General features: G+C 46.3%; 3 protein-coding genes across 3 annotated transcripts in view; 1 reads left to right on the plus strand and 2 right to left on the minus strand.

The window, feature by feature from the left end:
• Positions 1-5,016: 5,016 nt before the first annotated feature.
• Positions 5,017-8,730, minus strand: st8sia6 (ST8 alpha-N-acetyl-neuraminide alpha-2,8-sialyltransferase 6). The gene is made up of 7 exons (XM_084448436.1): positions 8,619-8,730; positions 7,215-7,292; positions 6,921-6,998; positions 6,138-6,282; positions 5,916-6,028; positions 5,705-5,797; positions 5,017-5,575 (listed from the first exon to the last, which is right to left on the minus strand). The coding sequence occupies exons 1-7, from the start codon at positions 8,717-8,719 to the stop codon at positions 5,098-5,100; spliced, it is 1,086 nt and encodes a 361-aa protein (XP_084304562.1). The 5' UTR covers positions 8,720-8,730; the 3' UTR covers positions 5,017-5,097.
• Positions 8,731-15,771: 7,041 nt separating this feature from the next.
• On the minus strand, positions 15,772-20,116 carry rpl19 (ribosomal protein L19). Its single transcript, XM_084448747.1, has 6 exons — positions 20,096-20,116; positions 19,379-19,485; positions 19,095-19,217; positions 17,453-17,573; positions 16,352-16,462; positions 15,772-16,026 (listed from the first exon to the last, which is right to left on the minus strand). The coding sequence occupies exons 1-6, from the start codon at positions 20,098-20,100 to the stop codon at positions 15,900-15,902; spliced, it is 594 nt and encodes a 197-aa protein (XP_084304873.1). The 5' UTR covers positions 20,101-20,116; the 3' UTR covers positions 15,772-15,899.
• A 1,428-nt stretch (positions 20,117-21,544) lies between these two features.
• cacnb1 (calcium channel, voltage-dependent, beta 1 subunit) overlaps positions 21,545-26,883 on the plus strand; it is a gene marked incomplete at both ends in the record, with an annotated part of 29,075 nt that continues 23,736 nt past the window's right edge. Inside the window, 2 exons of the mRNA XM_084448799.1 lie at positions 21,545-21,634; positions 25,129-25,215. Coding sequence (XP_084304925.1) covers positions 21,545-21,634; positions 25,129-25,215 — 177 coding nt within the window. The remainder of the gene's footprint in view (positions 21,635-25,128; positions 25,216-26,883) is intronic.

Genomic DNA, 26,883 nt, shown 5'->3' on the forward strand with positions numbered 1-26,883 from the left:
ATGTGTGTGTTTGTGTGAATTGTGGCATTCTTCCAAACCTCAGTTCAGCATGGTCCCGTTGGACCACCCCTATCTTTTAGCATGGGCCTCTTTACGAGTGTAGAGAGAGAATCACTTTTTGCTGAAGAAACATCAAATCAGCGCCTTGGTTCAATTTACTTGATTACTCTCTTACTCTCTCTCACTGTCTCTCACACACACACACACACACACACACACACACACACACACACACACACACACACACACACACTCTCATACACACACGCACACACTAGTGTATTCTGAGCAGAGCGCTATTCATTTATGGTCTTGGCAGCATCGGGGGTACGAGGCTGTTTGGTGATTGGGGGCGGAGCTTGGAGACAAGGTTATTCAGCAAAACGTCAGAAACACTTTCCCAGCCCTTCTTATGACAGCAGGAGACATACTGGTTTCTGATTGGCCTAGTAGGCTCTCATTAGTCTGACAATGTGGGAGCTGGCAGTGCTAAATTGTATTGAATCATCTCTGTACGTTGATGTCAGACTCAGAAAAGATTCAATTTCTACTCTTAACTATCAAGTAATGTCCTATAAAGTGGATCCCCTCAGGGATTCCAGGTCCTTAGCATGCGTCTGTTGTCTATGTGGTTTAACTCTGTTATATACAGGGAAGATATATAATTTTTTATTTTCCCTTCTTAATGTCGCCCTTTGGGAATTGTATCATACAGTAAGCCAGCAGCACTTTTGGAACATGCCCTATTTCAAATTTGTATTTGTATGTTTTTCTATGCCTTTTGCGTTTCTCAGAGTGCCATTCTGGTATCCTCCGCCATCTACAATTTTTCTTTTTTTTTAGGTTTGATTAAGAAATTCAAAATGCATGTTGAGAGAGATATTTTGCTAAGAAAATAAACGAGGCGTACTTGTCTCCCTGCTGTCTGTCTGGTTTTTGTTGTACAGCCAAGTGACAGAAGAACAAGAGAGTGACATGGACCCTGTAGATGCAGTTGTAATCCTTGTTCCATCGCGACGGGACAGGATCTGACCTGCAGCGTCACTGCGTCACACCCAGGAGGGCAGACAGACCTGTCAGTCTTCATCTCTGTGGTCTCGTCATGTTTGTTCAGGTTTGCCAGACTTGCGCGTTACTAAATGTGACGAGAACATGTCTGTCCATGGGGCCTCAGCTGTCCTCAGTAGAGAGCCTGGTGGCTAAAGATGACATCTCATACTTATGAGAGCAAAGCTGATACAAGCATCCATTACAGCTGGGTATTTTTGGCCTATGTACTGTACGTTACACTATCACACACATTGATCATATCTTTCTAAAATATAAATGTCACATGACATGAATTCTAGATAAAATATCAAAATAATATTATGATTTTAAGCAATTGTACATATGACTGATGAAAAGACTGAACTCCTTCCACGCCTCAACGTTTTCTGCTGCAGATCTCTTCGAATGAGCAGCTAAAGTGCCGTGGATTGTGTTGAAATGGAATGATGTGTGTGGGTTTTGTGATGCTGTGTGATTCCCCTCAAATAAAAAAACTCCCTGGGGAAGGCGAGTGGGAGGGGGGCTGAGCTCAGTGCAGCAGCTGGAGTTACAATCTGGTCACATCCGACACAATGGAATTTCATCAACATGTTCTGGGAGGCAACCCAAAGACTGTTACTGAACGGGACTACAGGGCCCAGGCCCAGGGGCCCAAGACCTCAGGGGGCTCTTTGCATTTCTTGTTGCAGGGACACCGATAGAAATTTAGGGTGAGATTCCTTACACAAACATAAAAAAAAACATTAATATTTTGAACAGTTCATAGGGGCCCACGTCTTTTAAAAAAAGAGAGAAGCTTGTGTGGGCTACATATTTTCTATAGTCTACTCTTTCATCTAATGGGTGGGAATGTAGGCTACCTTTCCATAGATAAAGAGTAGGCTATAAAACTAATCTATAGAGGGCACTATTAAAGTTTGTGAATTCGAGACAGATCACACAGGTGCAGGTCACAAGGTCAATTGGTTCAATCTGTTTGATCTTGACAAAGAGCCGTACATGTAAAATGGAGCACCGTCAAATATTAAGCGGAGCAGCAAAACGAAAGATCCGAAAAGAAAAAGAGTCAAGGCAGTCAGATGCTTTACAGCAGGTTCCATGCATTTCCAGTTTTTAAAAGAAAACAGATGATGAGAACAACAGTATTTTGGCGGAGGCTGTAGGGGGGTGGGGGGGAGTTGGTAGAGAGGGGGTCCCCTCTACACACCCAGGCCCAAGGGCCCATTTTTTCATGATCCGTCTATGAGGCCACTATTAATGGCCGACCTCTAAAAGAAAACTTAATGTATTTTCCCCTGTCGATGTCTTAACTGACTAAATGCACAGCCAGTAACCACCCCTGATGTCCTTATGGACATGGCATCCACTATAGATAATGCCATACTGTACATTTGGGGCATGGAAGAAGGCAGAGTTGAACCGATGCCCTCCTTGTGTACCCTGGCTGGTTTTCTGCCCACAGCCCAGACGAACAGCACCCAGATGTTAGCGTGTCTGGTCGGGCTGGTAATAGTGGGATTGCCCGTGGCAGACAAAGACCAGATGTCCTGCTGGATTGGAAGGTACGGCTCAGTAATGTATAGGTCACTGATCTTACAGGACACCACTTCACATACAGTAAAGTACATGAAGGGTTATAGAATTGTAGCTTCCCAGATAGCAAGCGGATCTGGGCCATATACAGGCCAGATCTGGCCCTTGTGGCTTAGTTCCGGCCCATATATGGCCCAGAATCATTACACATCCGCTTGCTATCTGGGTTAGAATAAGTATTTTGATAATCATATCAGATGTACTGTAGTGATAGTGACAGTAGGTAATGACAATAAGGAAGATGGTCCTAACAACAAAAGCAATGACATAAATTATTCTAATGGATATCATTATTATACCATACATCAAATGTGCATATTAGATTGTACATTCTCAGAATGTAAATAGTCTGTAAATCAAAAATGTTTCAAACCTAGCCCACTGGATATCCAGACAGTGCAAAACATGGTAAGACCAACTAGACATTCTCTGTCACTGGACCTGGTTAACAACGAAAGAACCTTCTAGTCGTTGATGCTGGTCAGAACAACAGCCGGACAGATAGTGGATATGGTTCTCAAACCACATGAACTTGCCTCTGGGTATGAAATGCGCTATACAAATAAAGCTTTGATTGATTGATTGATGAACTGAATCAGTCAAGCAAATCACTGAGTCCGTGATGATTTTGCGTAAGCTTGTTTATTCACTGAATCGACAGCATTATTCACAACTGTTCATTCTCAAATAATCTGAGATATTCACATGATTTCACAGTGAACTGTTGTTGGCTCACCAACAGACCTTGGGAAAAGATTTACTGACCGAGAGACCAGCGCGCACCACCAAGAACAGCATTGAGATGACAAATTTAATGGAAGTAAGACTGGCAACATCAGCATTGTTAAGGCAATATTGGTGATTGCATTAAAGCTCCGGCTACTGTACCACTTGACTACACAAGAGTGTGACTCACTCAACAAGTCAGTTTTCACTGACATACACTTGTCACCCCTGGGTTCTACTGTAGTTGACTTCAGCATCTACAGTAGGCCTACAGCCAATGACATGTAAACAGGGGTGAAAATTAACTTTCTGGCTCACGGTGAGTCACCTGCCAAGGGGACTGTAGATGAAAAAATCTACCGGCCAAGTATATATTTTTTCCAGATAGCCTTCCGAAATTTAGTAGCCAATTAGAAATTTTACCTGCATTTGGCCGGGGTGGGTGTTAATTTTCAGCCCTGCATGTAAACCATTATTGGAGCATAGGACACGCCTCCATCTGCCCTTCACTCCTCCCCCCAAACCCTGCGGTTTTACACTTGTCGCTGTGATGTTGTAACTGTTACCAAGCTACCAAGGTCACAGTGAGCAGCGCAGAAAAACAAAAAACAGGGGTTTTGACCGCGCTGTACTGGTTACCCCGGTAACCCTTTTAAGGGGAACTCACCATAAATGTTTACAACTGTCACCTCCCCCTGTCTCTTCCTGTTCCTCCTCTGTTGGGGGCCTTGTTCTGAGACCCATGTGGGGCCCCCATAGGGCATAGGGGGCCAGGGGCCCCAGGGCAGCGGCCCCAGAGAGGGTGTGGAGGAGCATGCAGACCCAGCAGGGAGTCTGGGGCCCGAGGCTGAGACCTGGGCCACATCGAGTACCGTCACATGGACACGGCGAGAACCACAACAGAAATGTAACATCCGCTTGTTATGAGGAAAGCATAAAGCGGGCTATCTTAGACAAGTTGACTTCTAAACATCGGCCTTGCTCAAGAGACCTGTCGCTAGAGAACTATTTTACGACCCGCTGATATGGAAGGCCTCAGTACCCACTATTTAATAATGTACCATATTCAAATTCATATTCAGTCACTGAAGTGGCACTGACATAAAAACGAGTCTGAATATAAAAACTAGGATAGTAAGATTGTCCAATTAGAGAGGTATATGATATACTTCAGCATACTCAACTGTACATTCAACTGACTTTTCTAAAAGGCTTCAAACGGTGAACTTTATATGGCCGCCGCCATTCACATTCGGGAACTGCCCCAGTTTGCAGATCTCAGGATACATTTTAGCTTGATCACTAGAGCTGCCCCCTCCCACCTGAACAAAAAATCACCAGATTCCAGCTGGAAAAGTCATGATAATAAATACTATTATATATATATATACAGTACATGGTGTATAGTGCAATACATCTATCCATTTCATTATAATTCATATTTCTCACTGTAGTATTACCGGGATTTGGGCTCAGTGCAAATAATGTGCCTGGAGACAGAGCTGCACGGCAGAAACTCCAAGACCCACAATGCACCTTGCTCCTGCGTACATAAACTCTCTGTGCTGCAGGCGGACCTGTAGCACAGATCTGTTTAGTCTAACATGGGGGACATACTGTATTGTAACAGCGATGCGGTGATGACTGGATAAGCCTTTCCTGGCGAGGCTTGGAGTGCGCCGCCGCCGCGCCAGATGCCGTGCGCTTGGTTCGAGCGGCGGTCCGTGCCTACCTGGCGCTCGGCGCGCACTCCCCCAGGTGTATCCTGAGCACTCCTAGGGTGTGTAGCTTCAGCAGGTGGTCGAACTCGGCGGGCATGGCGTGGACTGTCTTCTTGGCCTGCCTGTCGTCGTAGTAGTGGTTGGTCAGCGGCCGGCGCCCGTCCGGGTGCTGGTTGAAGGGCCAGAACCCGTACAGGTGCACGTTGGCGCAGAGCTCCAGCGCCAGGCTGGCCACGATCAGGCCCGTGCTGAGCCGGACGGTCCGCAGGCCCTGGGAGCGCCAGAACCGGGCCAGGCTCTGGAGGTAGGCCGGGTTGAGGAACACGGGCCGGGAGGGGCTGTCGAAGTCCTGGACGGTGTAGAGGGCCCTCAGGGACACGGGCGTGTTGTGGCCGTAGGAGAAGGCGGGCAGCAGCACCAGAGCGTCGCCATAGCCGCGCAGGCTCTCGGCGAACGGACGCCGGCGCTCCAGCAGACCGCCGTACCTGAGACGCAGAGGACAGGAGGTGAGACAAAGAGACAAAGACAAGACGCCCGCCCCGCGGAGCGAGACGGGAGGAGGACACGCTTTCGCCCCGGACGAGTTCGCCTCCCCCACCCGGGGCGTCACTCACTTCTCCAGGAGGATGCTGGGATTGGCCGTCACGAGGTCCGTCCTGTTCCCCACGTCTCTCTCAAAGCCGTTTTCCAGGGGAGGTAGGTTACACCTGGCGGGACAAAGGACAGGAGGACAAGAATTTTGGACAAATGAGACGGTACATTATGAAGTCATTGATGGTTATTATGTTTTAGACAAACAGATACGTGGAGGAAAGGATTATACACCTGATAACGAAGTCAGCAGAGTCAATCTTCTGTCCGCAGCTGCTATTGGCCAGAATCCCCCCATTCCCAACAACAGAACACGTCTCCCACGTAGAGTTTACGAATGGATGGTCCTGTAAACACACACACACACACACACACGAGCGTCATGGCACCCTCATTCTTAGAAACATGCACCCACCCACACCGACGATCTAGGGGACCCCCCAGAGATGGGCGAACCTTGGCAAACGTGCTGAAGAGGTCAGGGGTCACCTGGAGGGGTTTCCTCTTCTCGCCGTCGTACACCAGCTTCGACCCCAGCGGCGTGTTGGCCTGGGTGACGACAGCCTTGGTGACCCCTTGGCACCACCTATTCAGCAGAGATCTGGAACCACCACCACATTCATTACCACAGATTATTCCAAACATTAATTTCAACTTGATACATGACAAATGCAGTTGAGGGTTCTACAACATCTTCATCATCTTCAGAATGAAGATGAAGCCCTGTGTGAAGCATGAGTAAATGTCAACGAAAACGTTTTTATTATTTAAATTAAAGTCAAATACAATTAATTGTTCTGAGCGTCATTCCTTTCAAGCGTCAATTCATGAAGTACTCTTGTGTTGTTAAGCTTCTGCAATTCTGAGGCAATTCTTGGCATGGCCAGTCAGATGCAGGAAGTCAGGTGCTTGACTGTGTTGTAAGTTCACATGACCATGACTTATGTGCCACAAACAGCGTGGAGATTCCACGGTCTGTTCCTCTGTTTTGAAGGAGGCTTGTACTGTGTGTGTACACAGAGTTGTGTTCCCTGTTCTCTACCAAATGAGCCCATTATGCACCTGCAGATAGCGCTATTTGCTATTTCTTTGGTTTGAAAGGGTCAGTTTTGCAGTGTTTGTGTGTCTGTGTGTGTGTGTGTGTGTGTGTGTGTGTGTGTGTGTGTGTGTGTGTGTGTATGTGTGTGTGTGTGTGTGTGTGTGTGTGTGTGTGTGTGTGTGTGTGTATTTTGGTGTCACCTAAACTTTTTGAAATTGTCCTCCTGTTTCCTCCAGCTGTGAGAGTAACGCTGCACCGCCCTGGCTATGATGTTGTCCCTAAACACATACACACACACACGCACGCACATACACACACACACACAAAAACACACACACACACGCGCACACACACACACACACACACACACACACACACACACACACACACACACAGCAATACAGCAGTTATGACGTGTGTTAACGGCAAAGACAGGTGACAAGGATGCTGAACAGTGTATGTTGGGCTTTGGCAGCCGGGGGGTCAGTTCTCACCTGCAGCCCTTGCATGTCCCAGACGCGTCCAGTCCGGCGTTCCTCTGGGGGGGGTGGTGACCGCGAGGCCCGACATCGCTACGAGCAGAGACGGACAGGAGGGACGGAAGACGTGAGAGAGAAGACAGAGTGAGACGAAAACCCAACAACCGTGAAAGCCAACAACACACATTCCAGAGCATGGTAAAGTCCCCCTAAGTGACCGCCACGAATTAACTGAGACGCCATGAATACTAAAAATAAAAATAATAACTCCATTCTGTGTGATCTAATAAGAATACCAAAGACAGGGTTAAAACTACAGAATTAGAATCAGTGCACAAAGAAAATTACTTCATGTGTGTTCTCAACAGAACATTATTAATAGGCATCTTAGACAGGTTTGACAAACATAGGCTACTACATATAGAGGGTGTATACAGTAGTTTATTAATTCAATGTGGATTAAGATTATGGAGGATATTGTCATCAGCGGAACTTCGTGGTCAACATAACCCAGTGAGTGATCATCGGCTAGAGTGACCGATCAAGGAGTAGGCTACGACTGCTAGCTTTGTACAGGTTGTTCTAGCAGGCTCTCAAGTTTCAGTGTCATACACGCTGCAAATAAACAAACACAGCATTCGTCATGAGATGTTTTCCTCACAGCGTGAGATGTCTCCACACGGACCTCTGGTATAAACATGATGTTTATCTCTAACTCCTCAACTACAAATTTAGGAGACGGTGAAGATGGTGACAGCGTTAATCAGACGCTTCTCTGTGGAATTAGTTTATGTTATGACTTGCGTATAAACACTGTTAGAATAGATGCAATAACAACAAATGTTGTGTTATTTGAACACATCCATGTGTTTAGGACAATATAATACAGCACTCTTATAAAATGAGGCACTTCTGCTATAGAAAATCTGTTGGTGATGGCCAAGAAGAGAACGTTTTTCAACAGACTATAACTGGAACATAAGCAGCAGTCTTGTGAAGTTCAACAGTAAACAATAAATCATGTTTTTTGTGGGGTTTTTTAGCAATTAGATTTTAGGTTAAGCCACAAAAAGAAGCAGGGGACAGCATCTCTCTCTCTCTCTCTCTCCCCCTCCCTCTCTCCCTCTCTCTCTCTCTCTCTCTCTCTCTCTCCCTCTCTCTCTGTCCACAGTACCACCACAGCCTTGTGATGAGGGTCAGAGACCGGGGGCAGCCTAACCGCCAACGCACGAGAAGAAAGAGTGGAAAAAAAAACCTCGGTCACATCTCGGATTTCACTCTCGCAACACAACAGAATACTCCACATCTGTTGCCGGGGCTGGACCCGGCTTCAAAAGCCCAAAAAACACGAGGCTCCGGTCACACCTGCCCCGCCCCTGTGGGGAGGAGGGGACGGGTCGAGGTGCGCGTCCGACTCACCTGTCATTGAAGACGTACCAGACCAGGGCGGTCAGAACGGTCCCCAAGATAAAGAGGGTGAGCATCAAGGAGAACAGCATTTTCAACAGCAGTCCCCTCATGCCGCTCCTCCTGCTGCTCTCTCTGTCCCCCTTCCCCTCCTCCTCGGTCTCTCCCTCTCTCTCTTCCTCTCTCTCTCTCTCTCTCTCTCTCTCTATTTCCCCTCGCTCAGCGCGTCGTTCTGTTTCTTCTCCTCTCCCCCCACTCTATCCTTCCTTCTTCTTTTCGGTTGCCTTTTTGTTTTTGCGCCGGTCTCACCCTCGCTCCTTCTCCCCGTAGCGCGGTCTCTCTCGCGGTCTCTCTCTCTCTCCGACTCGGCTGTTGAGAAGTCTTGCCACACTTCTTATCATTCCTCCCTCTCTCTCTTCCTCTCTTTCTCTCTCTTACTCTCTCTCTCTCTCTCTTCCTGTCTCGCTCTCTCTCTCGACCTGTGGGCTACTCTTGGCAGTGGCACGCCTCCTCTATCAGGCTATGCTATCTATCTATCTGTCTGTCTGTCTGTCTGTCTGTCTGTCTGTCTGTCTGTCTGTCTGTCTGTCTGTCTGTCTGTCTGTCTGTCTGTCTGTCTGTTCTCTGTCTGTCTATCTATCTGTGTCCTAAACAACAAGCCTCACTCCACTTCCCCCCAAAACACCTCTCTTCTCTCCTCCTACTCTGGCTTTACGCCTTCCCCCTCCTGTCCAAAGCCACGGCGGTCCGTCCTGGGTCCTAATCGCGTACTTTCCTTCGATGAACGAGTCTTATTTCCTTTCCATCTCCCATGGCTTCATTCAGACCGTAGCCGACCGCGCAACTACTTTCTTTCCACTGTAGTCCCAAGGCACAAGCTGTTGCTCCTTTCTGCATTCTCCAACCCCCACTCCGGAGCCCCAGCCCCCCACCCCCCCGCCCCCCCCCCCCCCGCCCCCCTCCCTTCCTCAGACTTCCCCGCCCCCGCCCCGTAAGACCCTCGCCCCCCCAGGCGGTAACATGAGAGCCTGGTACTGAATTAGCCCATGGTCTACCTCTTGACTAGTATGTGTGTGCGTGTGTGTGCGTACGCGTGTGTGTGCGCGTGTGTATGCGTGTATCTGTGTGTGTGTGTGCGTGCGTGCGGAAGGGAACTCTCTTTCACCAATGAGGGTCAGAATACACGAGGGGCTGGGGCTATCAGCCAATCAGATCACACCCCCCCCCCCCTCCCCCTCACCTCAATGACTATCCTCTCTCCCTCTCTAACTCTGCAAGTTCAGTCAGGCTGTCGTGAATCTGTCTGCATCAGCGGCTCCTATGAGCTACGTACAAGTGAGTGGTTCTCACCCTGGGAGATCAGGTTTGGGGGGTGGAGGGAGAGAGCAGCTCTCAGAAGAGTCTCTAGGGGGGAGAACCTGTTTATGACATAGCAGGGGTGCTGGATCACTAGGGAGGAAGGAGAGAGAAAAGAGAATAAGAGAGAGTAAGAGAGAGAGAGAGAGCGAGAGAGAGAGAGCTGCTGCCCTCTGCTTTCAATGAAACGTTCCATTGCTAACTGGATGGAGAGGGGGGGGACATTTTCAGAGCGGGGAGCTTTAGGAAAACTGTCAATGCACAGTGAACAGGGGTCCCGGCCGCGCCCAAACAGACCCCCGCACACACCCTAGCCCACCCCTCCTGGGTGGTGGGAGTGGATGAGGAACCAGGAAGTGAGGAAGTGTTCTCTTAGGGCGGCCGTGGAAAACTACCCTTTGGCATGAGAGGAGCGGTGTGTGTCCCCAGTATGGTGGGGCTCTTTCTAAGCCTCCTAAAACAATAGAGCCCTTAGAAAAGCTGGCTTGGCAGGGTTCGCAGTGCGCCGCGGCCCCTGTAAAGACCCTGTCGGGTTACATAAGGGGGCTTAACTGCTCCCCTCGGTAACGGTAATGAATGATAATGACGACCAATAGTGTGAGGGTAATAGTATCACTGAGGCTGGGGCTCGTTAAGGAAACGAGGAAATGCGTTTTACCCCGCCGTGCGCTCTGTGAGCGAGTTGAGCGGAGTAGTGGTTTCATTTCATTTCGTTTCAGACCTTTATTTCCACTCGGGGGGCTCGCTGGGGGAGACCCTCGTTTCCAGACTGATGGGAAGTGTCCCTGTGCCGTGGGACTCGTGGGACACAGTGACTTGTGTGAGCAGCTGGGACGTTTCTCGGGGGTGGGGATGTGTGCTGCCACCATCTGGACTTTACATACCTCCAATAGTGACACCTAGTATAGGGACAACTGATGGCGGTGGTCTCAGGGGGGGGGTCCGCGTCCCAGAACAATATGAGTCTCTCTCTGGCAGAAGTGTCCCGGTCTCTCATCTCATTTCCCCGCTGTTACATGCTGCTCCAACTCCAACATCCCGCATACCGCCATCACTACCACCCTACAGCCAAAGATGACATATTTCAAAGTGCACATTCCAAACCTTATTAAAGCCAATAAAGTAATTTTTCAGGACTACATTCATAACCTTATTACCACCGGGGCCTGGGGGGGGTCAATATGGCACAGCGTCACGCCCCCCCCCCCTCCCTCTAATCCCAGTTTGAATTAATCATGTTGTAGAGTATTATCAATCTAATTACATTAACTTGATTTTAATGTGATTAATCTATTATTCAGTAACGGAAGAGCCACCAAACCACCACTTGATATCTGGAAGTTTTTTTGTGTGTGTGTGTGTGTGTGCGTGTGTGTGTGTGGAGCTCCTGGTGTATCAATGGGAGATTCTGCTAGGTGTGAAGGTGTTTCCTGGGGAGTTCTGTGTAGGTGTAACAGAGTGTGCTATGGTTGTAGCTGTATTATATTTCCAGGCACGCCCAGCTCAGCTGCCATACGAACGGGGGAAGTTTGAAAGCAGCATGAGATGCAACTTAGCCTGGGGCCAGGGCGTGGGGGGTGGGGCGTGGGGGGGTGGGCGGCTCATCCTGCCCAGGCCCATGTGACATCACATGGCAAGGCCGGACAGCCCTCTGGACATAAGGCAGGCAGACAGGAACAAAAGGAGGCATTGTCCCCCAGCGGAATTAGCCCAAAACCTTTCTCCTCCCCTTCCCTCTCCGAGTGTTCTTCCTCCTCCCCCCCTGTTCCTCTGACCAGGCTACTACGTGACCTCCGCTTGAACCACAACCAGGAGTTTAGGGTGAGGGGGTTGAGGGGCGTTGGGTGTGAGTGAGTGAGTGAGTGAGTGAGTGAGTGAGTGAGTGAGTGAGTGAGTGAGTGAGTGAGTGTATGTTTGTGTGTGTGTGTGTGTGTGTGTGTGTGTGTGTGTGTGTGTGTGTGTGTGTGTGTGTGTGTGTGTGTGTGTGTGTGTGTAGACGTATCTATCTGTGCTCTGGCTGAAGGCCTCTCTCTCTCTCTCTCTCTTTCTCTCTCTGTCAGATGGTCAGAGCTGTTGCTGCTATTGTACATTATCTCCAAATCCGTTACAGCTCCCCTCCCTCCCTGCACCGTAGTGTCAACTCATCAACGATCACCAACGGTACGGGTTAACCTGCGTTTACTGCCAACATCAACGCCAAACCTGATCACCGTCTGACAGTGTGTGCTGAGAGACAGATAATCATGGAGGACAAACACCTGTCAGAATCTGAACTATGTTGAACCGGACCAGGCAGCTTACTGGAATGAGGCCGACCAGACCAGACTCTCTCCTTCTGTCCTATCTCTCTCACCTGTCAAGGTCAGCTTCTGTTTAGGAAACATTGATATGAGGCAGGCGCTGTGAACTGGGACAGTTGGGGAGCCCCAGTGCCTCATAGCTCTTACCGTAGTGTTTGAATTCTATCCAATAAAGCAGAAACGCCCTATAAAGTATCAAGAAATAAAAAATAAATAAAAAGGAGCAAGTTTGTGATCAAACTGTACACATCTATTTCAGAGAATAACTAAATTAAGAGCAGGACTAGACCAGGTCGAGAGGCCTGTCCTTTACATACCACATGCAAACTAAATGACAATCACAGAAATTATTGAATTGATTTGAATTGAAAGCTTTATTGTCATTATACAAGTATAACGAAATGTCATAAGAGCTTCCTCTAAAACAATACTCACGGCCACACAGCCACACACACACACACACACACACACACACAGGTTACACACATAGACCAACATAAGAACATATATAAGAGCACACAGAAAATTGCACAGTCCCATATTTCTTCCATCAATATTCCGTTCAGTCCGAGTTATAAGTCCCATAGGGTGATAGAGGGCGTGGGAGGGGAGTGTTTGTTCAGCTCCATGACAGCTCTAGGAAATAAGCTGTTTCTCAGCCTGGAGGTGCGGGCTTTGAAGGCCCTATAACGCCTCCCAGATGGGAGCAGGGAGAAGAGGTGGTGGGAGGGGTGTGCTTTGTCCTGTAGGATGCTGTATGCTCGACGTTAAATTATCTGAACAGCTGAATGTTATGTTGCAAATACAAAACTTACACAGAACCCCTAACTTGGCTATTTGGTTGAAGTTACTGGTTGAATGTTAATGGTGTCTTCTCGCTTTGCCCTGCACGAGATCCAGCGAGAATGGATGGAGAGATTGGCCTTAATGGTCGGCAGGGAGTACTAGCCAAGTCAATAAGCTATGGACTGCACTTTACAACAAAGTGCAGTGGAACCCAGTGGCCTGTAGGGGGCAGCGCTGGGGTGAAGTTGCCTAGTAACAGCTGACCCGGGCGCATTCCTCAGGTGCTTAAGATGGAGTCTGGCTACGGTGTAACTACCTGCTACACCACATAGCACTCGCACAATCACAATTACACACATACATATCAATATTCAAACAGGCTAAACACCCTGACAAAAACAGGCCTATCAGCTTGTCAAATATACTCCTTGCACAGGCCTGACTTTGAGCCCATCTACTGTGGTTAAATTGCAGGGTAGGCTACTGTAGGGTTAAGAGGAACATTTGACCATTTCGAATATCACGAATATCAAACGTCATGCTATCTTTACCGCGGTCTTGCCTCCTCCGTCTAACACTAGAATAGAATAGAAAGTTTATTTGCCATGTGTAACAAATACGGGTAGGATACAGGTAGGCCTACATTGGAATTCTTGTAATCGCTTGTCACAGTATCTTATCAGTTCCTCATTCCAGTACTCAGCTAGACATTTAAAGGTTCCCAAACTGGTATTCATGGGTACCAAATGTAGTCCTAGACCTGCCATCTTTATGTCCTCCACAGGTGTATCAAGTGGTCTAATTGGCTCTAGTGCATAGAATCCTATGCAATCAGACAAATTGACACACCTGTGTAGGGCACAAGTAGGTTATGCTATGGCAGATCTTGGACTACATTTGGTACCCATGAATACTATCCATCGTCTATCAGTCTATCAGTATCATCCTCATCTACTTATCCCAGGGGTTTGTAACCTATATCTCCGGAGCCACGTGGCTCTTCAGCTCCTCTCCATTGGCTCCTTGGCTTTGACAAAAAAAAAAATGGAAATGAATAACTAAATAAATATATTACTGTTAAATACATTTATTTATCGCTGAAATAAATGGTCATGTTGGCATTCAAGTTAGCTTACTAGCTAGATAGAAGCAGAACGCATAGAAATTCAGCAGAATGCAGGAAATGTAGGGTTTGACACTCAAAATGTCCCCTCGTGACCCCCAGACCCCCCCACCCTGTGTGCATACCACCAAGCCTGAAAACAAATGGAAGGGGAAACATTGCCTTCCTTATAGGGCTCAAATATGTTTCACAGCTCCACTCAGGTCTCCTATTTATTTTTTGGACAAAAATTGTTCTTTTGATAATAAAGGTTCCGATCATGGATGACCGTCTGTGACCATGATGTAGGCAGTGCAATTAAATTATAGTATACAGTTGTGCAGTGTTCAGAGACTGTCAATCTTCCATCTAAAAATGATTACACTAATTGCCTTTTGGGCAACGGTTTCCAACGGAAGTCAAGTTGAACTCCTTCAGTTAATTACATACAGGTCAAGATTAAATCTGAGTTGTGAGGGACACATACAGTACCCCGGCTTCCATATATTCTTCTTCCCAAGAAATGTCTCACTGGGGATCAATCAATTACCTCCTACTACCACTAGCTACTGTGAGAAATGACACCAATGCTGCTGTGAATGCAGAGGTTGACCCCAGAACTGCTGAAGCACGAACCAGAGAACAATTCCACCTCTGTCAAAAGTAGCTTGGGGGTCGCACATTGTGGCAAGAAGAACCAAATTTCCAGCGGAAATTAGTTACTGGAGAGAGAATTTGACCAGATCAAGTTTCAAAATTACCAGCACAACATGACAAACGAATGCCAGATAAGCACTAGGATCTTTCTGGTTTGTACCAGATAATCATGTCAGGGTGAAACGAATGCCACATAAGGACTAGGATCTTTCTGGTTGGTACCAGATCATGTCAGGGTGAAACAAATGCCACATAAGGACTAGGATCTTTCTGGTTGGTACCAGATAATCATGTCAGGGTGAAACGAATGCCACATAAGGACTAGGATCTTTCTGGTTGGTACCAGATAATCATGTCAGGGTGAAACGAATGCCACATAAGGACTAGGATCTTTCTGGTTGGTACCAGATAATCATGTCAGGGTGAAACGAATGCCAGATTAGGACTTGGATCTTACTGGTTTGTACAAGATAATCATGTCAGGCTGACCATGCTGTGAACTTAAGTGACACAGAGCAAGTCCTTTAGAAAATGTTGGATTAATAAGGAAAACTTCAGCAAATAAAAGTCCACAATGTTGCATCTTGGCTAAGACAAATACAAGTAATCTATACAGGGGCATCGCCATAAATTTTGAACCATGTGAAAAAATATATTCCACCAAGTCCCTTATAATATATACATCAATGGTGGCTGGTTTTCTAGGGCCCATCCAAGCCGCCCCCCTGAACCGATCCTCACAGGGAGTAGAGCTGTATAACGTACTGCCACTATGTGGCAGCAAACTGCACATGCCATAATCTGGCATTATAACCTCCCTGGCTTTACCTTGGACAGTGGACTTTAACGCATAGTGGTTTAGTCAAGGTATGCAGATATGTAGCGTACCCATGTATTCATCCATGGATTCAGCCGATTCATCTCATCCATTACTTGTGTAAAAAATGTACCACTGCTACAAACGCTCTATTAAAGAATCCCAACTTTATTCACCACTGACTACATGTTCCCTGTAAGATGATACTTAAAACAGAGATCAGTAGCTGATCTTGCGATGTAAATAATATTTATTCAACGGCCCAGGAGGAGGCTTCACTTTTTGGTGGTCTCCTCCTCCTTTGACAGGGTCTTGATGATCTCCTCCTTCTTGGCCTGGAGGCGCTCTTCTCTGCGCTTGCGCGCCTCCTTGGTCTTGGAGCGACGAGCCTCGGCCTGGTCACTATAGGAGATGAAGAGGACGACGAGTTGAGCACAACGGGTTGAGTCAGCAGTTTCTAACACTTTTAAAGATCTAAAATCCATTTTATAGACAGTATTATGTGGTGGAAAATACGGAACAGTGGAGGACAAGATTCATCCACAACGTTGGGGCTTTGATCTATCAGCGGACCAGGGCTGAGTTTCCCCAGAGGCATCGTAGCGCTATGAAGAACGCCATAGCTTACGATGAACGTAGCGCTACGATGAGTCTGGGAAACTCAGACCAGGTCCCATCCTGGTTACCATGATCATGGGCGCTGGGGGAATTCTGGGTAAACACTTACGAAAGGAGCTTCTTGCGGGCCTTGTCTGCCTTCAGCTTGTGGATATGCTCCATGAGGATGCGCTTGTTCTTAAACACGTTACCCTTGGCCTTCAGGTACAGGCTGTGGTACCTGGGGGAGAGTACATAACACAATGAGCCAATTACCAAACAGCAAAACTACCACCGTCATCTCTGCTCCGAGAAAATGACCTCATGTGAGTAAAGCCAGATTCAGATAACAGACAAGGTTGTTTTGCAACTTTGGATATATGAAATTGAATTGGTTTGTTTTGCAACTTGACAATTTGGACCTCTGTTATAAAAATTTAAATTGGAGTTTTAAAGATTCAGCATGTCAAAAACGGAGACTAAATCTCGTGTTTCCTCTGGGCTCTTGTATGTGAACCCAGCATTAAGAGTAAATGAATGTGGGAGGTGATCTGTATTAAGAGTACATGAGCGTGAGAGGTGATGTGATTAAGAGTACATGAACGTGGGTGCTGTACATTCAAGGATAGGTTCTCTATTTTGGATTCGAGGGCCTCTTCTCGGTCCGTCTTAGATGAGACTGACTCATCGGCCCCATTGACTTCCATTGTAGCCCAGTGTGCACCTGCAGAACAACTGTAGCTACTGTAGCTCAATACTGAGGCCATCAAGGAAATCAGTCTCTATAAACCAGGTTAATGTAAGACGGACAGAATAGGTCCAAAACAGTAGGGATGCACCGATATGAACATTTTGGCCGATAACATTGCCGTCATGGCCGATAACCTATATTTACCGGTGTCGATATGATCTGTATAAACAAGTTTATAGGAAAATCAAATGTTATACATTCTGAAACACATGGAAACAGTCTCCATTTCAAAAACATTTGGAAAAGCTGATAAATCATAGATTTACCGCATTGATTCCTCTCAAAAACACCACAAATATTTATCGGCTGTTCACATCGGCCCTGTTTTGCACATCAGACCGATACCGATATATTAAAAAAATGACTAAAATCGGCCGATACCGATATGATTGCCAACATTGTGGATCACTACAAAACAGTGAAGCTATCCTTAAAGAGAATGGTAGGTGGGAGTGATGTCAGAGTGATGTCAGGACGTACATGTGCCTGTCGATCTTCTTGGACTCCCTGTAGCGACGGAGCAGACGGCGCAGGATTCTCATGCGCCGCATCCATGACAGCTTTTCTGGCATACGGGCGTTGGCTGTACCCTTTCTCTTCCCTGGGGAGGAACATGGGTGGGATTAGGGCTACGTCTGAGTAGGGATATGCGCAGATACTCGTTTTACGGAGTTGGTTGAAAAGAAAAATGTGTCTCCTTAAAGTCGCACTGAAATGAAAAAAGCATTCTGTCCCATTTTGGTTCACATAATTGGTCAGTGTTCACCTATATAACGATGTATGCCAAAAAACTTTCTACATTTGTTGTAATCTTATATCAAAGTAAATAATTTCTTACTTCCTGGAAAACAGTAGGTCACGTGCAATGACGACAACAGGTACCTTAGATTTTAGGCCAATAATCTCACGACATCCACCCGTCAATCAACGCTATCCTTCTATCAAATCTGTCTAAAGTTCTTAAAACCCGTCCACTTGTCAATGTTCCAATAAGATTCCTCTAAACATAGGTCCCACCCTCATAGTTTGTTTGCGTCGGAAATACGTCAAACTACGGCAGTTAGATGATCTCAAACGTCCGTTTCAGTGCGACTTTAACAGTTGGCAAAGTTTAAGAGCCCACTTCGATCATCTTTGAGGCCTTTGGTGGCATCTTTGTGCACCTTAGCAGGCAGAATACTCTATAGGAGAGCATGCAGCCTTGATTATGGCCATGTTCCGACTTGAATAGGCCGTTTAGAGACATGAATATATCAACGCCCATATAAAGTAGGCTGTTTATTTAAGTTCGTCACATTGTGCTTTTCTTGTGTTGTTTATTTTTCAAAAGTCAAATATCCGTTCATGAAACAGTCATTCCATTGCGCTTGGCTTAATTCTATTAAAAAGGTTAGTAATTATTACATATGACCTTTGATAGGCCAATACCAATATCAATGTTCTAATTTTAGCCTAATTAAATATTATAGGCTATTGGGCTTGCCCTTGAATATATAATATAATTATAATTAATATAATTGAAGAGCCTACTCTTCTTCCATAGCTATATGCACAACTTCAGTACTTCCTGAAATCAGACATGCTTCTCCATTTCCTGTCCTACACTATTGGATGAAGTGATAAATCAGGTGTGCCTGACTGCAGCACAGTGATCAGGCACACCTGAAATCATTTCATCCAATAGTGCAAGACAGGAAATAGAGAAGCATGTCTAATTTCAGGAAGTACTGGAGTTTAGCCCATTAAAAAATCACACCTAGATTTTTGCTAAGTAATAAGCTGTAAAGACCGGCTGAAGTTCTGTTTTGGGAAGAGCAAGGCGAGTAAACCTTGTGCAACAAATGCAAATTGGCTGCCGCTGAGTGGTTGTGAATCTGTTTTAGACTAGTCGTACAGTCGGTTGCAAAACCACCATCTAGTCGTCAGTGAAAGTCGCCGTGCAAATCCCTAGGTCCAAGTACCGAAGCATTCCCAATATTTCCCACAGGGCCTTAAATATTCATCAGAAGGGATGTTTGTGTAGAGCCGTGCTGTTTCAAATCAGACTAGACGTGTCCGATTGTCGCCTTCAAAATAACATTATCCAGCTGATGGGAGAAAACCTGCTGTGGATCCCACTTACCGATTCCCATGTGCCTCCCCTTGCGGCGCGCCAGGGTGTTCTTGCGGCAGCGGGCGCGGGAATGCACCGTGACGGGCTTACGGATAATCAGGCCATCCTTCACCAGCTTACGGATCTGCTGGCCTGGGAGACGGAAGGGAGAGACCGATTGGGTCAGCCGGTCGGGAAGTAGATCAAACCCACATTTCAAACCTCCACTTGTGTGCCTTGAGAGGATTGTCAAAGTATTATATTTTACCCAGACATATTTCATAGAAATGATTAACTGCGGAAGCAGCACTTACGGGAGTTGGCATTGGCAATCTCATTGGTCTCGTTGGGGTCCAGCCAGACCTTCTTCTTGCCGCAGCGTAGGACGCTGGAGGCCAGCCTCTTTTGGAGCCGGAGCATGCTGGGAGATGTAATAGAAAACGATTAACGTTACAATCACATTTGACAATCTATTTCCTCCTTAAAACAACAAAAAGGCTATACAACCATAAGAAAGAGCCAACACTTACACGATATACTAGGCAACTTCCAAGTATTTTGGCTATCTAAATAAAGTGGCAAATTGTTTCAGCAAGCACTTTCACGCCATAGCTAACGTTAGCGAGCTAGCGCCTTTCTTCATTGTCACCAGTCTTGCCATGAGAAGTTAACACATTCACTGACTAAATAAATTACCAAATGCCATAAAATCTTACATCTCTATGGTCAATGTACTAATACAAACAGGAAATGTCAAAGCCCGGAGTAGATGACTAGCTAGCAGGACTAGCTCCATGTTAGGCCCGTTTCTCGTCTCGGGTTTTAGCTCCAGACAACATGGCCTCTCCGGCACATCGTGGCTCACACGTTTTAACTACTTAAATAGGTTTTTTTCGTCATGGGATGTGCTTATACGTTAAAATACCAGCGCGGCAAAGACCGAAAGAATATAGTTTGCATCGTTGGTGAAGTATAAACGCTTATTTCGGTAGTTTTACGATTAATTATTGGGCCAAACTCTGTTCTCTTACCTCATGGCTGCTATTTCAACAGGAAAAGGAAAGACAGACGGGCCGACGGGGCCCTACCATTATAGAGGAGAAGGGAGAACCCAAAATGATTCATTTAGTAGCCCAGGTCAAAATCCGAGAATAATACAAGTATACGTTTTCATATGTATAATCGAAATTGTAAGATACAATAGTTGATAGTAGAACCAGTTACATGTAACATCTCATCCTTGTAAAATGATAGAGTACTGTATATTCGACACCCCTCTTTGGGAATAATAGTATCGTCAAAAGATATCGCACGGCATTATGGGTGCGAGAAGAACAGTGCAGTTAGCTAACACAGGGGGGCAGTGTTGAAACCAATACTGTAGTTCGATTCCTTCTTGCCCAGCGCGCTGCATCCATTCTGCCAAAGACTTGGTCCAACTGGTGCATCAATCATCACACCATCCTAAATCGATGGTACTAAGCAGGTTCAACAATGCATTGCGCAAGTCCAATTACGTGTACAGAGTTTCTGTGCCACTGTACTGTAACCTTACTCTAGCCTACCTTTTGCATCAGCTGAGCTCAGATTTACTTGAGGATGGAATTCTACAGTAGGTTTTACTGTGTGTGTGTGTGTGTGTGTGTGTGTGTGTGTGTGTGTGTGTGTGTGTGTGTGTGTGTGTTGAGGTGGAGAGTAAAATGTTTTTACTGGGGTAAAAGGTTTATGGGAATGTTCTTAGGTGTGTTGGTGAATAAACAATTTGCAAGGACAAGACTGCAAAATACAATAAAATAAAATAAAACTGGCAAATTACAATTAAATACAATACTATATACAGTGCAATCTACATCAACGTACAAATGAATCCAATGTTATAAATTACGTTTGTGTGGGTGTGTGCGCGCCACCTGTGGACATTTACTGCATTAGGCCTATTGAAAATAAACGGTATTTAACTTTTAGATCAACAGGTTACACTGAAATGTAGCCTACTGGCTACATCATCATCATCATCATCATCATCATGGTAGGTCATGATGACAGCATCACATAGAGAGCATTGCGAGAGCATAGAGGAGATGAGGATAATCTCTGTCTAAGCAACTACGGGTTTGGCCACCAATCACATCACGAAAACCATCTTCCTTGGTGCTGATTGATAACGGATTAAGGGAGGGTCCTGGTCAGTCCACGGGGCGTGGACAGCTTGACGGCTGAAATCTCGAGCGCACTGTAGGCTAGGCGAGCAGAGGGTTGCTACGGTAGGACGAGCCTGGAGAGAAGCAGCTGTAGGCTAGGCGAGGAGAGGGTTGCTCGGTAGGACGAGCCTGGAGAGAAGCAGCTGTTCCGACTATTGTGGTAGTGAGCGCGAGCCAGTGTTGGGGGAAACGGCATCATCTTCCCCTCTAGTTGATAATAACGATGTCGAATAATTAGAAATAAATGAAACTGAAAATAGAATTCTAAAAAATAAATCAATGGTACAGAAAAGTAGTATGTCCAGGACGCCCTCGACCTCTACCCAGGAGATCCAAATGGACATGTTTGATCATCATCCACAGACACAGGTAAGAAACTAACCTACACCTCGCAAATCTGTCGAACCGGCTGGATTGTAGGCATATATCCGCCTGTTGTATACTGGGTTGCTCGAATATAACGATAAAGCCTATTTTGTCAACAGGTAATGCAATTCTGAGTTAATTGTCTAGGTTGGTAACAATTAACCTACACCGAATACGAGTTACAGGCTAGAAATTGTGTTATTTTAATTATAGAGATTTTTTTTTTTAATTACGGTTTGGTCTTAGATTTGTAGCCTATTCCGTAGTTCATACTGTCACCGGAATGACTTTTTGACTATAGTAGGCCTATGATCTTTTTCCAGTTTTCAAAACGATGGAGTACATTGGAATATAGACTAATATGAAAACTGTAGGTGTATTGATTATGATAGCCTGTATGTGCGTTCACATGTGAGCTCAGCTAATCATTTAATAAGCAATGATCTCATATTTGCTGTTAAAATTGTTATTAAAACAAACACAATCTCCACATTCAGTAGGCTACTCAGAAAGAACCGCAGGCTATCGTGTAATGTCTTCATTTCTATAAAGCGTTATAGCCTAGGCTACTCCCCAAACCACGCCCACGTGTAACGAACGTGTTATTAACATAAGGCACATGTCCTTGACATGTAGGCTACACGTCTATTCATGTTATCACCTTTTCAAAGCTATTTTGGATTTAACTGAAAAGTCTTGATTCACCCCTGTAAAGTCTAGCAAAGTTTATATGTAGAGGCTATTAAGTATTTTTACTACAATTAAACATGTAAGCTTTTTTCATTATTTTCTTTAGAAAATATGAGTGGTTTAGGTTTGTGTAGAGGCAGTTAAAGTGTATGACTAAGGATGTAGGATTTAGTACTATGTTCAATTATTTATCAAACAAAACAACAAAACATAATATTCTACCCTAAACTTCCCTGTAATTTTAGATTTTGTCTCAGATTTTAATGCAACCCTTTGTTAGGAAATTCTTTTACACATTTAATTAGCCTTTAATTAACCATAGGAGGTTATGGATCATACCACTGAATATGTGGTCATGATTGGTCGTCATAAAACAAATGGGGGAAAAAAGGATGAGAGTCTAGAACAAACCCACCCACACATAGCTCATCATTCTCTCTCCACGGAAACCACCACACCACTGAAAACACACCAGAACCAAGCACCTAGAATGCATCCTCTCTCTCTCTCTCTCTCTCTCTCTCTCTCCCTCCTCTCCTTCTCCCCCTCCTCTTTCCTTCTGTTTCCACCTCCATCCTTTCTCCCTGTCTGTTTTTAGCACTCTGATTCTTATCCCTTGTGTGGTGGTGCTGAGAGACAGATGGACTCCCCTCCCGGTCGGGTAGCAGGAGGCGAATCTGTACAGGACAGATCAATTAGATAGAAAGTTCACGCGAAGCTGCAGCAGGTCACGCAGGCATATTTGTAGTCGCCTCGGCTGGCAAGACACAACCGGGGGACCACAGTCTAATATCCTGGATGAAAGGACCCACACCCCGAAACTCACAAACCCCGTCCGGCAAAGATCTGAATGGATGAATAGCGGCCAGAGCTCTGATTGGAATCAGGTCCGCAGACGATAACTGTGTTTGTTGTTCTTCTAACGTTACAGCGGGGTGGCGCTGACCTTGCCGAGCTCTTGCGAGAGAAGAATTGAATCTGGAATATGTATCTTTGGCGGGAGAATGTTTCACTCGTGTCGTATGAAATCCTGACGTCACCTTATTTGGGTCATGATCAGTCGCTTCATACTCAGCTGAGACTCCGCCCCCGTCCTCCTCACGTCACCCTCTAATTGGCCACCTTTGCTGTGTGGTTGTTTACCAGCAAGTCACCCCTCCCTAGCTCCCCTGGCACTTCCCTACCCTTACTGTGGGAAACGCTCATCGTCAATCAACCCAACCCCCCCCCACACACACACACTTCTACCCACCCCCGACCATTATCAGCACTCTGTCAAGAGGTCAGCTGGCGTTGTCCCCCCCCCCCCCCCCCCACACACACACACACACTCTTCTACCCACCCCCGACCATCACCAGCACTCTGTCAAGAGGTCAGGTGGCGTTGTCCCCCCCCATCCCCATTCCCCATTGTAAAGATGCAGCCCAGCTGGTATGTACAGAGCAGATGCAGCGTCTCAGTCTGTGCCAGATATCACTGCTGTACGGGTCACGTTTGGCCTTCTTGTCTTAGACATGATGATGAGGAAACCTGGGCGCCAGGGGGAGGAGCTACTGGAGCCAATGTCCGCCTGTCTGATGCTGCTAGACCCCCGGTCGACAGACCACAGCCAAAGCAAAAAGAAGGCTTCTCAGAGGGGGTCAGTGAAGTGCAGTGGTCTGATAATAGTTTATTCTGGTTGTTGGCGGAGGTGTGTGGAAGTGTGTGTGTGTGTGTGTGCGTGTGTTTATGTACTGTATGTGCAGGACACATTTGCATTTGTACGCATATAGAAGGAGCCTGATCATGTATGTGAAAGAGAAAATGGCTGGGAATTGTTAGCTGATGTTTTTCAGTGTGAAATTACATGTTTCTGTGTTTGTGCGTGCGTGCGTGTGCATGCGTATGTGTGTGTGTGTGTGTGTGTGTGTGTGAGTGTTCATGTTTGTCTTTATTGCTGTATTGGAATTGTGTGTTCTGTGGCGTTAGCAGGCGGGCTCTTCGGCCTGTATACTCAGGAGGGTCAGAGCCAGTTCTATCCATCAGGCCGCATGATTGCCAACAAATGCAGTTAGCCCACACCGCATCGCCATGGTGACATGGCCGGGGTGGGCTCTAATGCAATGGAGGATGGTGCCCAAGCCGGATAGGCCATTTGCCAGGGATCAGCCAATCGGATTACAGGGTCCCAACCTACATCACGACATGATTAATGACCACTAATGGAAGCTTTACATGGAACTGGAATAGAACAACTTCCTCATCTCCACCCAGAATCTTGGTTCATGTTGTTCCGATCCTATCAAGTCTCTAATCCTCTCTTCTCGAAGTGGCCACTGTATCACAACAACATGTCTAACTGTGTCCAAAGAGTTTTTTTCATTAATGTCGCACTGAAACAGACGTTTGAGATCATCTAACTTCCGTAGTTTGACGTATTTCCGACGCAAACAAGCTATGAGGGTGGGACATATGTTTAGAGGAATTTGATTGGAACATTGACAAGTGGACAGGTTTTAAGAACTTTAGACAGATTTGATAGAAGGATAGCGTTGATTGACGGGTGGATGTTGTGAGATTAATCTAAGGTACCTGTTGTCGTCATTGCACGTGACATACCGTTTTCCAGGAAGTAAGAAATTATATACTTTGATATAAGATAACAACAAAAGTAGAATTTTGTAAATTTTTTGGCATACATCATTGAATAGGTGAACACTGTGACCAATTATGTGAACCAAAATGGGACAGAATGCATTTTTCATTTCAGTGCGACTTTAAAACGTCTTCATAGTCCATTCTAAAATCTACCGTCTCTTATCTCTAGGGGAAGTACGCCAAGCGGAAAAGCCGTTTCAAGCGCTCGGATGGAAGCACTTCATCTGACACCACCTCCAACAGCTTTGTCCGTCAGGTAAGCCTGTCCCCCCTCCAACCTGTCCTTCTCTTCACAGTTCCTCTTGTTCCTCTGGTGGGAATTACGTGAGAACCTCTAACAATGGAACCCACAGAGTCGGCCGGACCAGGAGAGAGAGCCAGTGTGAGAGGGTCTCCTGGTCACAGGTCAAAGGTGGTGATTATAAGCCCCTCCCTCCCCCAGTGTCCAGGCGTTCATGTAGCCCTCAGGCGCCCAAAATGTCCCCTGGTCCTCAAATCGAGTATTGATCTGCACTCTCAGGGTGAGCTCATCTTAGGTTTACAGCCGGAGAGAACAGCCGGAGAGACCAGCTGGCAGGATCCATGTCCCCGAGGACAGGTCAACATCCTATAGTGCGTCGCAAAAAAGAGACGTGTGTGTGTGGGGGGGGTTACATGCGTCTCCTTGGGTGCAGCTCATCGTTTAGACATGACATTTTTCAAAAGCAACCTCATGTCACACAAAAACGAGCTCCTCTTTCCTTCTGACCTCCTCGTTTGTGAGAGGAAAGGGTTTACCCTCCCCGGATGACATTTACCTGCTCAGTATGGGTGTCGGAGGGAAAAAAAAAAAATCCCCTCACCCACTGGTGAGCACAGGGAGATGAGACCCCCTGTGGATTCTAAAGGTTAGCTTCATCTTCCATTGCTCACACACACATGCACACACACACGCACACACACACACACACGCACACACACGCGCACACACACGCGCACACACACACAAACAAGTGAAGTCTGAGGTAGAGACTTTATTTATTTATCAAGGTCAAGGTTCACAATTTGTCTCCCATGGGAGAAATGTATCTAATCCAAAGAACACTGTCAAAAAGAAAAGCCAGTCAACATTTAATAAATTAATTGTTATCAAAGTCAATGTATAATTTGATATGTTAAGAAAATGTTAAAACTTCTGATTAAAAAATAAATCAATCAATCAATAATCGTGTTAAATAATCGGGATCTCAATATCAATCAAAATAATCATGATTATGATTTTTGCCATAATCGAGCAGCCCTAACATTGACCAACAGAGTTGTGGGAGACATGGGATCATGGGATCATGTCATTTCAATTCACAGCTATTTCAGTGGCATGACTAGCTTCCGTCCTACCAGTCCTGAACAGAAACAAGCCAGCCACGCACATAAGCCAGGCTGGACCTGGCCTGGTTTCCCTCTTCACTACATCTCTGGGCTCTGTCATTCGCTCGCATGGCTTCTGACACACAAGTGGAAACACGCATAGCTGGGTGCTTGGCTGACATCTTGGAGTGGATGACGACACATCACCTCAAGCTCAACCTGGACAAGACTGAGCTGCTGTTCCTCCCGGGGAAGGGCTGCCCGCACTGCGACCTGGCCATCACCATTAAAGACACAGTGGTGACCCCGACTCAGACTGCAAAGAATCTGGATGTGACCCTGGATGACCAACTGTCGTTCTCGGCACATATCACATCCGTTACACGCTCTTACAGATTCCTGCTCTACAACATCAGGAGGATTCACCCTTTCCTCACCGATGAAATGGTGCAGGTGCTCATCCAGGCCCTGGTCATCTCCTGCCTGGACTACACTGCAACTCCCTCCCTGCTGAGGTCCTGAATCTCTGGAGCTTGTCCGGAAAGCTGCCATTCGCTTGGTGTTCAACCACCCCAAG

This window comes from Borostomias antarcticus (assembly GCF_949987555.1).
Source record: "Borostomias antarcticus genome assembly, chromosome: 14".
Taxonomy (NCBI): domain Eukaryota; kingdom Metazoa; phylum Chordata; class Actinopteri; order Stomiiformes; family Stomiidae; genus Borostomias; species Borostomias antarcticus.

Excerpts from the sequence above, each read along its gene's own strand:
- st8sia6 (XM_084448436.1), bottom strand. The coding sequence starts at position 8,719 with ATGAGGGGACTGCTGTTGAAAATGCTGTTCTCCTTGATGCTCACCCTC. Across the intron at positions 6,283-6,920 it reads GACAATTTCAAAAAGTTTAG|ATCTCTGCTGAATAGGTGGT; the intron begins GTGACACCAAAA and ends TGGTGGTTCCAG. Across the intron at positions 6,029-6,137 it reads TCTTCAGCACGTTTGCCAAG|GACCATCCATTCGTAAACTC; the intron begins GTTCGCCCATCT and ends GTGTGTTTACAG.
- rpl19 (XM_084448747.1), bottom strand. Across the intron at positions 19,218-19,378 it reads GATTGCCAATGCCAACTCCC|GCCAGCAGATCCGTAAGCTG; the intron begins GTAAGTGCTGCT and ends TCCGTCTCCCAG. Across the intron at positions 16,463-17,452 it reads AAGAAGATCGACAGGCACAT|GTACCACAGCCTGTACCTGA; the intron begins GTACGTCCTGAC and ends ACTCTCCCCCAG.